We start from the raw sequence: 13,033 nt of genomic DNA on the forward strand, positions 1-13,033 counted from the left end.
AATCATCTGTGTCATTTAATATATCAGTTTGTGAAGAGATGTTGAGACCCAGTTCCTCATCCATGTAACTGGATGACTGAGAAAGTAGCAACTCCACCTGCTCAGGTCAGAGACTTCCCTACACATATACACAGTGCCTTGTACCAGACAGAGTTACACACACTTCCAAGCACCACAGATCATTGATAAAAGCAATACTTACTGTAATAACTGCTCCAAGAAACCAACACATGAAAAGAAAGAGATACATTACGTTAATGAAAAAGAAAAGTTAACAGTTGCAACCACCTCCACCCAATATCAGCCACAAGGGGACAATTCTGGACAGTGCTCCCAGGCTGCTGCCAGTTTCATTGAAGGAAGACATCCATTTTCCCTGTCAGTGTCTATAGTCTGTCAAAAATAAACTTGCTCCACCCCACTCGAAACCCTCTATAAATTCTCACACATGGAGAAACCCAGACCACTACTAATTACGTGCTGCTACTGTTAGCTCCTGGATTTCATCCAGCTGGATGAGAAAATAGAAGAAGTTTGATCAGCTGACTGCATTTTAACAATCATTCTTCACCTTGCAGATAAGCCTCTCTCCAGTTGAAACTGAAAGAATGCTAGATTTTAAGCCAATGTAGACCTCATCACTCCTGCATGTGGTAACTGAACTCTTTGCCCTCTGCATCTCTCCTGCTTGTGGTAATCAGACTCCTTGGATAGCAAAGCTCAATTATTCAGAGAAAAACTAACTAAAGATCTTGTAACAGCCATAGACCATTCTATCTTGTGCCCTCAGAGTCTGTCAGTATTTCCATTATAAAATAATGATTTCCACTGAGTTAGAACAAGGCTGTAAAATTTGACACTAAAATGTGATTCACAAGGTGTCCACCAAGGAGACCATTTAGTCAAATCAATACTTTTTTTTTTAAAATTAAAGGGACAATAAGGACATAAGAGGTTTGAGGAGTGTCTAATACACAAGCCTGGGTATTATTATAGTAGGTATACTGGTCTAACCAGTAAGTTTCCATATTTAACATATACAGACATTTACAATTATTATAGCTGCATGTGTGTTATATCTACTCACACATGCACAGATCATGTGGTGACATTCATGTCATAAATTGCATGTATTTATTTAAAAGATTTTCTATGGCATTCATCACCATAGTCCCCAAGCACCTCACATCAACACATTTAATGCCACAACACTCTTGTGAGGGAAATATTATCCCCACTGTTCAGATAGGGAAGGAGGCACACAGATTAAATCTATGACAGGGCTAGGAATTGCACCCAGCTCTCAAATCCCAGTCCAGTGTCTTAATCACAAGACCATCCTTCTTTATCCTACCATACTCCTCTGCTCTGCTAGAACTTGGACTATTCTAAATCTCTGAGCAGGTCTGGAGAATGTTCAGATACCTCAGTGATAAGTGTTGTAAACAGTAAGTTACAGATTGAGACCTGCTGCAAACTGCCATTGTACTTTTGTGGGTTTTTTTTTAAATTCAGCCTACCTCAAAAATATTTAATTCTTTCCTCCAAAATTACACTTCCTCTCATGTCCAAATGGGCAATGTTCAGTCCTGGAACAATGGCAGGTTTCAAATCAAATACCTCATAGAGCCTGCAGAATTAGAAATGGGAGCTTTCCCAGCTTTCCACATCACCTGCTTTTAGCACTTTGTCAAAGGGCTTTTCTTTGGCCCCCCATCACCATAATACCAGAGTGTCTCTCAAATATTAATGAATTGATCTTCATAACTCCTCTGAAGCAGGGAAGCAGCATCCCATTTTACACACCAGGTTTTTAAAAACATTTCCATTAAATTTGGATGCCCAACTTGAAACAGGAAGTGCCTGAATTTTCAGAGGTTCTGAGGGACCTACAGCTCCCATTGACTTCAGTTTGGAGTTGCAAGTCTTGAGTACTTCTGGAAGCTGGGCTGTAGGTGTCTCAAATTGACACCCAGAAAATGAATACACAATTAGTTGACACTCCTGAAAATTTCTGGCAACAAGACATCCACAGACTTGCTCTGTGATGCTGGAAGAACCAAGGCCAGAACCCAGTTGTTCTGAGTGTCAGTTCAGAGTCTTAACCACAAGACTCTCTTTCTGAAATTCCTTGCTTCTTTCTCTAGACACTTCCAACTTCTGTAGTAAATGAAGAAGCGGCAAAGAGACAAGAGCTTCAGATACTGCCCATAATACACACTGAACAAGGCAGCAGTTTTGTAAAAAATACTGTGTGATCACAATGCATATGCAAAAGGGGACAGAATTACAGGCAAACTTTTGAATACTTCCCTATTATTGCAACAGTAATTATGACTAAAAATATTGTTTTACCTAAACTTATACAGGCTCTTTCTTTGGTAAAGCTTTGTAAGCGAACTTAATGCTTGTGAAAGTAATTAACTAACACCAACTTGAGACAGGTATAGTATGGGCAGGAGTTCCATTAATTTTTACATACAATTGAATTCACTTCAGTCCTAACCGTCAACCCCTTGCTACTCCAGTTCCAGTTTGACTGAGAAGCTGGTCAGTCATATCAGCCTGAACTAAACCGTTTAGTATGTTATGCTGTGTACAAATGCAGAGATACAGGAAGCCATTATGTCAGGTCACTTGTGACCTAAGTACTTGATCTTTCCTGAGATGAAGTGTTAATACAATAAGCCATCATACCAGACACAAACTAGTTCTCTTTCCTACTGCCCTGTTACTACCAAGCCAACTAATCAGAAGCCTTAGAACTGCATATCTTGATTTAAGTCAGGCCTGGCATATTACTGAAACAGACTTTTCTATCAGCCCCCGCACTGGGAGTATGCAGCTGCCTTCTGCTCCAGCCCCCTCAACAATGCAGTTTCAAACCCATATTGTATTGGCATAACTGATAGTTGAGAAAGTTTTCATTGTATACCACCATTTTCAGTTTCAAAGAATCTGAAAGTTTTCCCTTTAAGACTGAAGTTTTTATTTGCTCTCAGCACACAGGTGAAAAGGTTTTGGACAGTCCAGTAAAACTGTGTGACATGCTTTGAGAATCAGAGTACTGATGGGATGGAAGGGGAAATAGTTCAGATGCTTTCTTGTTTTGTTAACTCAACAATGGCTTTGTTTTCGAATTTTAAAAAAGGTCAGTGCCAGGAAGTTTTGGCCCAATGCTAAGTTTTATTTAAGTGGAGGTGAAAATCTAATAGAAATGTTTCCATGATTTAAAAGAGTAAATGAAACAGCTGTTTGGACTGAAGACATTCCTTTCAATGTTTGAAACCCAAATACTTCAGCACTGTTAGTACAGAACCAGAAAGTGAAACCAATCCCCATTCATTGTCCAAACTGAGTGAAAGGCAAAAAAGTAAATAGCATAAAATGTGAAAGATACGTTTTAAATAAGTTTTTGAGTATCCCAAACTTTTATTAGTAATACAGTTAAGACTTTTTAGAAAAAATATTTTTAACAGGACAGTGTCCCTTTAAATTTGCTTTCTATATGTATGAATGTAGAAAGTGGCCCAATCACCATAGTATCTAGTACCAGCTAGGGAAGCCTCAATATGTCTTCACTGCAGTTAAATGCTTGCAGCTGGCCCATGTCAGCTGACTTGGGCTGAAGCCCAGGCTCTGGGTCCCCACAATGGGGGAAGGGTGTCGACTCACATGGGTCAGCCACTGATGTGTAACTGCAGTGTAGACATACTCAATGAGGCTTTGTTAAGCTTGAAAAAGCTGACTGGATGCTTCTGCATTACCACTTTGACAGATGCCCACTGGATTTGAATGTCCAACAAAACAGACACATGAAGTAAGTTTTCTTTAATTTGTGACCATTTCAATACTCACTTCATGTGTTTTGGTGTTCTCAAGTATGTGAAATAACGTCAACAAGCTCCATATCCTACATATTAGTGTCGCTATACATCCAAAAGTTATATTTGTTTGAATTAGGGCTGTCGATTAATCGCAGTTAACTCACGCGATTAACTCAACAAAATTAATAGTGATTAAAAAAATTGCTATTAATCGCAGTTTTAATCACTCTGTTAAATAGGTTTCAGAGTAACAGCCGTGTTAGTCTGTATTCGCAAAAAGAAAAGGAGTACTTGTGGCATCTTAGAGACTAACCAATTTATTTGAGCATAAGCTTTCGTGAGCTACAGCTCACTTCATCGGATGCATCATATGCCCCTTGATATATTCATATGCCCCTTCATGCTTCAGCCACCATTCCAGAGGACACGCTTCCGATACTCGTTAAAAAATAATGCGTTAATTAAATTTGTGACCGAACTCCTTGGGGGAGAATTGTGTGCCCCTGCTCTGTTTTATCTGCATTCTGCCACATATTTCATATTATAGCAGTCTCGGATGATGACCCAGCACATGTTGTTCATTTTAAGGACAGATTTAACAAAACACGAAGAAGGTACCAATGTGAGATTTCTAAAGATAGCTACAGCACTCAACCAAAAGTTTAAGAATCTGAAGTGCCTTCCAAAATCTGAGAGGGATGAGGGGTGGAGCTTGCTTTCGGAAGTCTTAAAAGAGCAACACTCCGATGTGGAAACTACAGAACCCGAACCACCAAAAAAGAAAATGAACCTTCTGCTAGTGGCATCTGACTCAGATAATGAAAATGAACATGTGTTGTTTCCGCATTGCTTTGGATTGTTATCGAGCAGAACCATTCATCCGCATGGACACATGTCCCTGGAATAGTGGTTGAAGCTCAAAGGGACATATGAATCTTATGGCACATAAATATCTTGCGATGCCAGCTACAACTGTGCCATGAGAATGCCTATTCTCACTTTCAGGTGACATTGTAAATAAGAAGCAGGCAGCAGTATCTCCCGTAAATGTAAACAAACTTGTCTGTCTGAGCGATTGGCTGAACAAGAGGTAGGACTGAATGGACTTGGAGACTCAAATTTTAGATTGTTTTGTTTTTGAGTGCAGTATTTTTTGTACATAATTGTATATTTGTAAGTTCAACTTTCATGATAAAGAGATTGCACTACAGTACTTGTATTAGGTGAATTGAAAAATACTATTATTTTTTTTTACAGTGCAAATACTTGTAATCAAAAATATAAAGTGAGCACTGTACATTTTGTATTGTGCTGTAATTGAAATCAATATATTTGAAAACGTAGAGAACACCCAAAAATATTTAAATAATGGTATTCTATTATTTAACAGTACAACTAATCATAATCAATTTTTTTAATTGCTTGACAGCCCTAGTTTGAATGTAGCCTTGCAAACACAACATCAATACATGCAGTTTATCACATATTGAAATTAGATTTCTTTAATGTTTTGTTTTTTCCCTTCTCTATCTTTTTTTTTTCTAACCCTCATTTACAAAACAAGGAAATTCAATGCAGAAAAAGCCATTAATGAAATGCTGCAGTTAAAAATGTTAAGTGCAAAGGACAGTAAATTGTAAATATTGGTTCCCATAGCAACTGTACCTCTGCCAAAGGATAAATTTAATAGCATAAAAAGTAACCCCAAATATTACATAAACCCAAGGAGATTAAGTTACTGTTACCATGGGAACAATAAATGAAGAACAGATGATTTGTCCATTGAAGTTCTCAACCATAACGTTGCAGCAATGCTTTTTCCACATGAATTTTAAATATTCTATCCCATAAGAATGAAAAGGGGTTGTGTCATCTTCATGATCCACCTCAAGCAGAATCTCAAAGTTCAGTAGTGGATTAACTCTGCACTTGCTGTCTGAGATTTTGTTTTAGAAGTGGCACACTATTGCTTTTCCAGGGAGACTCATAAAACATGCTGCTCTAGTGTTAATACACCAGTATCTAGTTGTACTTTCAGTTCCAGCTTCACCACTTTTGATCTTACTATTGGAGGAATCACTGGGGCAATGATGATACTGTTCCCTTCAAATTGCATTAAGCAAAAGATAACCAGGTCCTCCCCAGCTCCTCTCTTACTCCATCTCTTTCAAATGTCTACACCAAAGTACTTCCATTGCACTAAAGTACATAACAGTTTCTCTGTCATGCATTTGCTGCCAAGCCACTAGAATAACCTCTCACAGTTCTAGTCATACTGTGGTTCTCCCACTACCAAGTCTTTCTCCAAACCTACAGTATTAGGGTCACATCCATTTCTTACTTTTGCCCCTTCTCACACCCTGCCCCAACCAATCCCCAGGCTACTTAGGTTTCCCTGTTTATTAGCAGGAGCTCTGCACTGTCATTATACTGCACTGCCACTGTCAGGCAGGAACATTTCTTTTAATGCCCCCTTAGCTCTAAATTCTCATTTTCCCGAACCACAGGAAGGGGTTATGGACTATAGACTGCAGGCAGCAGCCAAATCATCAAATTAACTGCCCCTCTTTGGTTAAAAAAATCATCCCAATGTACTCACCAGTCCTGCAGTAGGGGTATGCATTCCAGGCTTTCTCGTGTATGTTCAGGGCTCCCTCTGGGGCCAGCATTCTCACAAATGACGGCACTTTGCTGCAGTTTGGGGAGTGGGGTGGCGGAGGAGAAGCAAGATAAGAGTTTTTATATCCATGTTCAATTGACTGTGACTCAAACACTGCTTGAGACATGCAAGGCACCCACCCTTAAATATAGACCCCCATGCCCTGGATGTGTTTGCGTTTTCACAATCATCACCACTAGGAATGTTCATTCTTCTGTTAGTAGGATGCCCAGAAACGGAATAAATGTATATGGGCTAGGTGCCAACCCTTCCCTGCTTTGTACAGGGGAGCAAAGGCACACCTGATGTTGAATGCAGGCTGACAACTTGGAAACATTTTTCTACCCAAGTTTCTCTACCACAATGCTGGATAACAGGGTTATAATTAACGATCAAAACCACTACAGATTCTGGATTTCCCAAGACAGCAGCCATGTTTATAATGGGAAGCATCCGTTAGCAACGCCTGGACTGTACAACTTGAGACGAGCTCTGGTATTATAACCTGTCATAACCACTTAGCTCTTACCATCTTTCCCAACTATTAGTCTGCTCTAATGTTCACAGCACCACAGCACAACTGGTGCTACTTACTATTGTTATTCCACTAACGGCTGTGATTTCCATCTATTCCACAACCCAACCTACCAGGGTACAGAAAATGTCTAAGTCTGTCCACCACACTTTGGTCACAGCAGGATCTACAGGCTGCTGTAGGAACACCTGAGAGTCTCAAACAGTATAGACCACATCCTAATAAAGAGTCCTGTGGACGCCTCTCCTCATAACATCTCCGTCACAATCTCATTTTCTATAAGTAGACATCCCAGTGACAAACAGTCATTGCTTATATGGAAAACTAAGGATAGTAAAGTGTTTCATCAGTTTTTAGCTCTTCACTGTTTTGCCTGTTTTGAAAAGAACAAAAAAACAGCATTATATAATTTAATTTCAAAGCCCTCTTCCTATCCGCTTGTGACACAGAGGCCCATTTGTGGTTCACTACTCTCTCAGCCCAGACATACTCAGTACACAATACATTGTTGTCATAATCTGTAAATGAAAAAAGGTGACATGTAAAATATCATTGGAAAACTAACAACTCGCTTAATATTCTTGTTTGAGGTATGCACATGGTGTGTACAAAAAGCTATGAATATGTGCTAGAATTATATTCTTAAAATATGTTTGGCAAGCCATGCATAAGCCCAGTGTGCCCTAGACAAAGATATATATATTTGTTTGTCCGTCCAGCCTGGTCATCAGACAGAGACGGTGAAGATCTATCTAGAGAGTACACAAAGTTTGCAGACAACACCAAACTGGGAGAAGTTGCAAGTGCTTTGGAGGATAGGATTAAAATTTAAAATGATCTGGATAAACTGAAGAAATGGTCTGAAGAAAATAGGATGAAATTCAATAAGGACAAATGCAAAGTACTCCACTTAAGAAGGAACAATCAGTTGCACACATACAAAACAGGAAATGACTGCCTACGAAGGAGTACTGCAGAAAAAGATCTGGGGGTGATGGGATCACAAGCTAAATATGAGTCAACAGGGTAACACTGTTGCAAAAAGAGCAAACATGATTCTGGGATGTATTAGCATAAGTGTTGTAAGCAAGACACGAGAACTACTTCTTCACCCCACACTGATTAGGCCTCAACTGGAGTATTGTGTCCACTTCTGGGTGCCACATTTCAAGGAAGATGTGGACAAACTGGAGAAAGTCCAGAGAAGAGCAACAAAAAGGAGGGAAGATTGAAAAAATTAGGTTTGTTTAGTCTGGACAAGAGAAGACTGGGGACATGAGAATAGTTTTCAAGTACATAAAAGCTTATTACAAGGAGGAGGAGAAAAATTATTCTCCTTAACCTCTGAGGACAGGACAAGAAGCAATGGCCTTAAATTGCAGAAAGGCCGGTTTAGGTTGGACTTTAGGAAAAAATTCCTGTCAGGGTGGTTAAGCACTGAAATAAATTGCTCAGACACATTATGGAATCTCCATACTTGGAGACTTTTAAGAGCAAGTTAGACACACATCTGTCACGGATAATACTTAGTGCAGAACTGGACTAGATGACCTCTACATATAAGGTAGATTCTATCTACATATAAGGTGAACAAAGCTATCAAGTAGGGGAGAAGACAGCATTGCATCTACACCCCAGTAGGCAAGAGAAAATTTTATCTGGGCTATAAAGACAGGTGGTCTGAACCTCAAATAAGTAATGGAATCAACTGATTGTAAACAATATTACTATATTTTAAAAAAGTGTATCAAGTAAGGTCTTTTCTCAAAGCTAATGACACACTGGTGATTAATATTATTGTGAAATGTATGTATTAACACGATACGAGGAAATATGAATTCTTAACAGGTTCCCTCCCAGACAGAAAGGAATTTAGCTGTCTACCTCCAATGAAACTAAGCAAGGTGTGACCAAAAACAATGGATGCCCCATTTCCATACAAATCAGCAAGGGGATCCAAAATCTACAGGAAGGAAAGAGTAACATGAGGTCATCTTGAATCTGGGAACAAAACAGTAAGTTTAGGAAGCTATAAGGATTTAGGAGAAGCCATCTTGGCATCCATCTCTGGACAGACACTGAGGCCACAGCTGTAGCAAGCTGAGAAAGATGGGTCCTTCAACCAAAGAGCCCAATTGAAGGAACTGCAAATTGGTAAGGACCTTCAACAAAGACTGTAACTTGTTAAGTTAGGTCTTAGCCATTAGAAAGCGTATTTCTACTTCTGTGTGTTTGTAACGCTAGCTTTATTTCTTCTACAGTACTTGGTATCATTTAACCTACAGTCCTCTTGTAAACAGAAAAGTTTATCAACAATAAACCAACTCCATGCTGTGCTTGAAGGGAAGGATGTACTTATCCCCAGTTAAATTAGTAAGCTAATGTATCTTCATCTCTTTAAAGGAGCAAATAAACTAATATATCTCTGAATGCTTCAGGAGACAGCTGATCATAGCAGAGCACAAGGTTTTGGGAAAATTTGGGACTGGGAGTGCGTTGGGGTCACCTCTGCACGAAGTAACCAAGGAGTGAGGCTACTGTGTTGTAGGCAGGCTGCTGGGGTCAGAGCAGTGAACCAGGGCTGCACAGCATACAGTCACGGTACTACATGCTTGTATGCTGTCTGGAAGCATTCTGACAAGAGAACCACATGAGGAAAGCAGACTGATGCACTTGGGGTTACAGGAAAGGCAGTGTCACAACTCCTCACTGGTCCGGATTGCAGCCCTGAGTGTGACACCTGTAGCCCCATCTCTTCTGTTCCTTTCCACCACCCTGGTCCTCTGCAAGTGTTTGTCTATCTTATGCTGATACCCTGGGATATGTTGCTCCATCACCGAGTCCTCCTCTCTCCTGACTCATGCTACATGACTGCCCGTTTTCTTTTTCTCCCCCTGGCATTACTCCCCTGCTCAAGAGCCCAAGGCCCAGTGATAGCTCTGAACTTCTCTGGTGATGGTGGGTGACAGTTTTAGTCCCACTAGTAACTGTTCCAGTCCAGGAAGCAGTTCCTAGGTTCTTCTCTTTCACTGCAACAGCAAGCCCTAGCAGGGGCAGGTAGGATGACTCTGTTTCCAGTTGCTGTGAATCTATGAAAACTTGCATGATCTACACTCTAACCTGTGTAGTGGTTTCCTAAATTGTATCCTATTTATACAGTTCCCCTTATTCTTTGATCCCACTCACAGCTGGAAATAGGCCATTTCTCCATCCCACATACCTCTGTAAATGGTAGATCTTGTGTGTGTACTGACCACGTTCTCCATCTCTCTCGTAGGGTTCATTCATCAGAACCTCCACGCCTTCACCTCCACCAGTTTCATTTTTACTGGCTTCTGCCACAGAATACAGCTGTCCCACTTGATACTGAAGGAGTTAAAGACACATTATTGCAATAGTCATAATTTAGATGGTGTCAACATAATTAAACTGCAAGAAGCTGGGGACAAAAATAAATGAGATGTGTCCCACTCCTAACATACAACCATGTCAGATATCAGCCAAAATATAGGCATTGGAAGATGGATACCACTTTTATATCCATTTCCATCTAAGTATCATTTCACTAATGACTTCCCTTAGGAACTCAACAGATAGCTCTCAAGTGTACAAGAAGGAGAATGCAGACAACAGTGATGTTATCCTCCAACCTCTGCCTCAACCTCAAAGAAATCCAATATGTGGAGAAATTTACAGAGGAAACCAGAAGTGGGAGATAAATGGGTGTTTGGCTGCCATTTAGAAAGTGTCAGAAAAACAACAGCTCTGCAGTAGTCAAACCCACACATTTCTATTCACCGTGTATAAAACCAGATAAGATGCATCTGCTGTTCAGGTGACATGCATAACACACACTCCACTAGTTCTCAACAGGCTCTGACATGTATACAGCACTTTGTCATGAAGGATCCCAAGGCATCCTACAAAGGAATTTTCATTATGTGTTTACCAATTAAAGACAGCCATCTGTGGGTGGCTTCACTATGGCAGTCTCTATATAGCTCATGCCTCCCAATGTATCCAAACCTTCTCTCCTGCTGGCACCATAGCCATTTTCAGGCTACTCTTAAAATCCCTTCACTGAATCTCTATTTGCCTCCTGAACCCAACCCAAGCTCCCTGCTCTCACCTTCCAGGTTCTCCACAACATAGCTCCTCCCCTCCTCTGCTCACTTTACTCCCACCCACATTTTCTCCTTCAGCCCACTTAAGTCCTTTCCCAAAACTCACTTCGAAGAGCCTTACAAAAAGCCTCATTCATGTTTAAAAGTCGTAATTGAACAAGTTTTAGCTTCCCAAATGACCATATGATTCATATTACCCTTGTTCTCTTCCCTACCACATGTGCCATTATCTTTTGGCTAGAGGGTTATAGTTCAAAATGGTTGAATTTGCCCTAATTACACAGGCCCATTCCTTACTACACCTTCTATAGGCAGGCTCTTTCTGCACTGCACCCTCCTCCTGGCCTTTGGCATTACACTATCATGTAGGACACAGAGCCTTAAACATCCAGTAACATTCCTGCCCAGATCTTTGAGCCTCTTGCAAACACTCAAAATTTGACAGCCTTAGCCCTCTTTCTCCATCAGTACTGGCCACTAAATTCAACACTACTTTACACTGTACAGCCTCTTGCATATAAAGTGTCTCCCAAATGCTTTAAAAAGAATACCAAAAGGAAATTCAGAAGGATAGGGGAGGTAGAAAAGAGGTTAAATGGGATGGAGTCATAAGAGGGAGGATGTTCTGGGTGGCAAGAGCCATAAACGGATAGGCTCTCTCAACATCAGTGGCATGACTACACACAGGAATGGAGAAGAGGGAGTGATCAGACTTGTCAAGAGAGATGTGATCAGGTGAAGCAAATCCATGAAGGATTTTCTGAACTTGATCCTGAAGTGGATCTGGGAGCCAGTGGAGAGGTCTGAGTATTAGGACATTGGAGTATTAGTCTGAAAGGGGATGTTCAAGATGTGGATGGAAAGTGACAGTTCAGAGAGGTGAAAGTATCAGAAGCAAAGGAGTGGTTGACCAAGGCAGTAAATGTAGAGAGCCTATTTGAAAGAACAAAAGGCAGTCGGCAAAATGCTAGGTAGACCAAAAAACATTAGCATCATAGCTGATGTGCACATAAAAAAAAGAAATCTAAATGAAGTGAAACAGAGGGATCCACACTACCCAATACCCACTCTTCCCTTACCTAGACAGAGAGCACAGTGTAGCAAGTAAGGAAAAATTAAATTCTGAACAAAAAGGAATAGGGATTAGTCATCACTCTGTATGCCTAAACTAAGGCCTGGTCTACTTGCACCCTGAGCACTGTAGTTAGGTCAACTTAACCTCTGGTGTAGACACAGCTATGTCAATGGAAGGTATCTTCTATTGACTTAGCTATCCCTTCTGTCAATGCAGGAAGAATCTACACCATGGTGCTGCAGCGCCAGAGCTGTGCTGCTGTGGGTATACATTCCCTCATACAAAATAAGCAGGGTGGTGATCAAAAAGCCTACAAAACAAAACCAGTAGTGAGAGTGCAGCACTCTCAATTCCAGGCCCAGCAACAGCTGTTTGAAAAGAAGTATTTCCATACCTGCTAAGTTCTTTACCATGGCATCTGACATAAATGCAGCCTGTATGCATTGCAGGCTTTTTCCATCGAGTATTAACAGAACAAGAACAAATTTAGAAAGTAACAGCAAAGATCACCAGTAAGTGAAAGCCGATGGTGTGCCAAGGGTATGTCTAGGTCTCCTTCCCTTGGGTAGCCAGGGACGAGTCAGAGATCACACCAGAGAAGATTTGCTCAAGTTCAGGCTCACTTCCCAATCCCTTTCAGCAGCACATTTAGCAGAATCATTGACTTTTTAGAAGGCCTCTGCACAGAAGTGCCCCAGAATAAAAACATTTATTTCTGTAATGATTTCTCCCTGCACTCAGTGAAATGGACAGTTCAGTCAGAGCACTGCTGCATATGCACACACTGTTGCACTGAGTTGTGCAAACCCTTTA

The 13,033-nt window shown here is 40.6% G+C and overlaps 1 protein-coding gene across 5 annotated transcripts in view; it reads right to left on the bottom strand.

The window, feature by feature from the left end:
• Window positions 1-13,033, bottom strand: part of PITPNA (phosphatidylinositol transfer protein alpha) — a 45,516-nt gene that overhangs the window by 19,701 nt on the left and 12,782 nt on the right. For all 5 annotated transcript variants that reach the window (XM_074974425.1, XM_074974424.1, XM_074974426.1 and 2 more), the window contains 2 exons: window positions 10,242-10,387; window positions 6,427-6,518 (listed from right to left, as the gene is read on the bottom strand). In XM_074974425.1, the coding sequence (XP_074830526.1) occupies window positions 6,427-6,518; window positions 10,242-10,387 (238 nt within the window). The remainder of the gene's footprint in view (window positions 1-6,426; window positions 6,519-10,241; window positions 10,388-13,033) is intronic.

The sequence above is a fragment of the Natator depressus genome, chromosome 17 (assembly GCF_965152275.1).
Source record: "Natator depressus isolate rNatDep1 chromosome 17, rNatDep2.hap1, whole genome shotgun sequence".
NCBI classification, from domain to species: Eukaryota; Metazoa; Chordata; order Testudines; family Cheloniidae; genus Natator; species Natator depressus.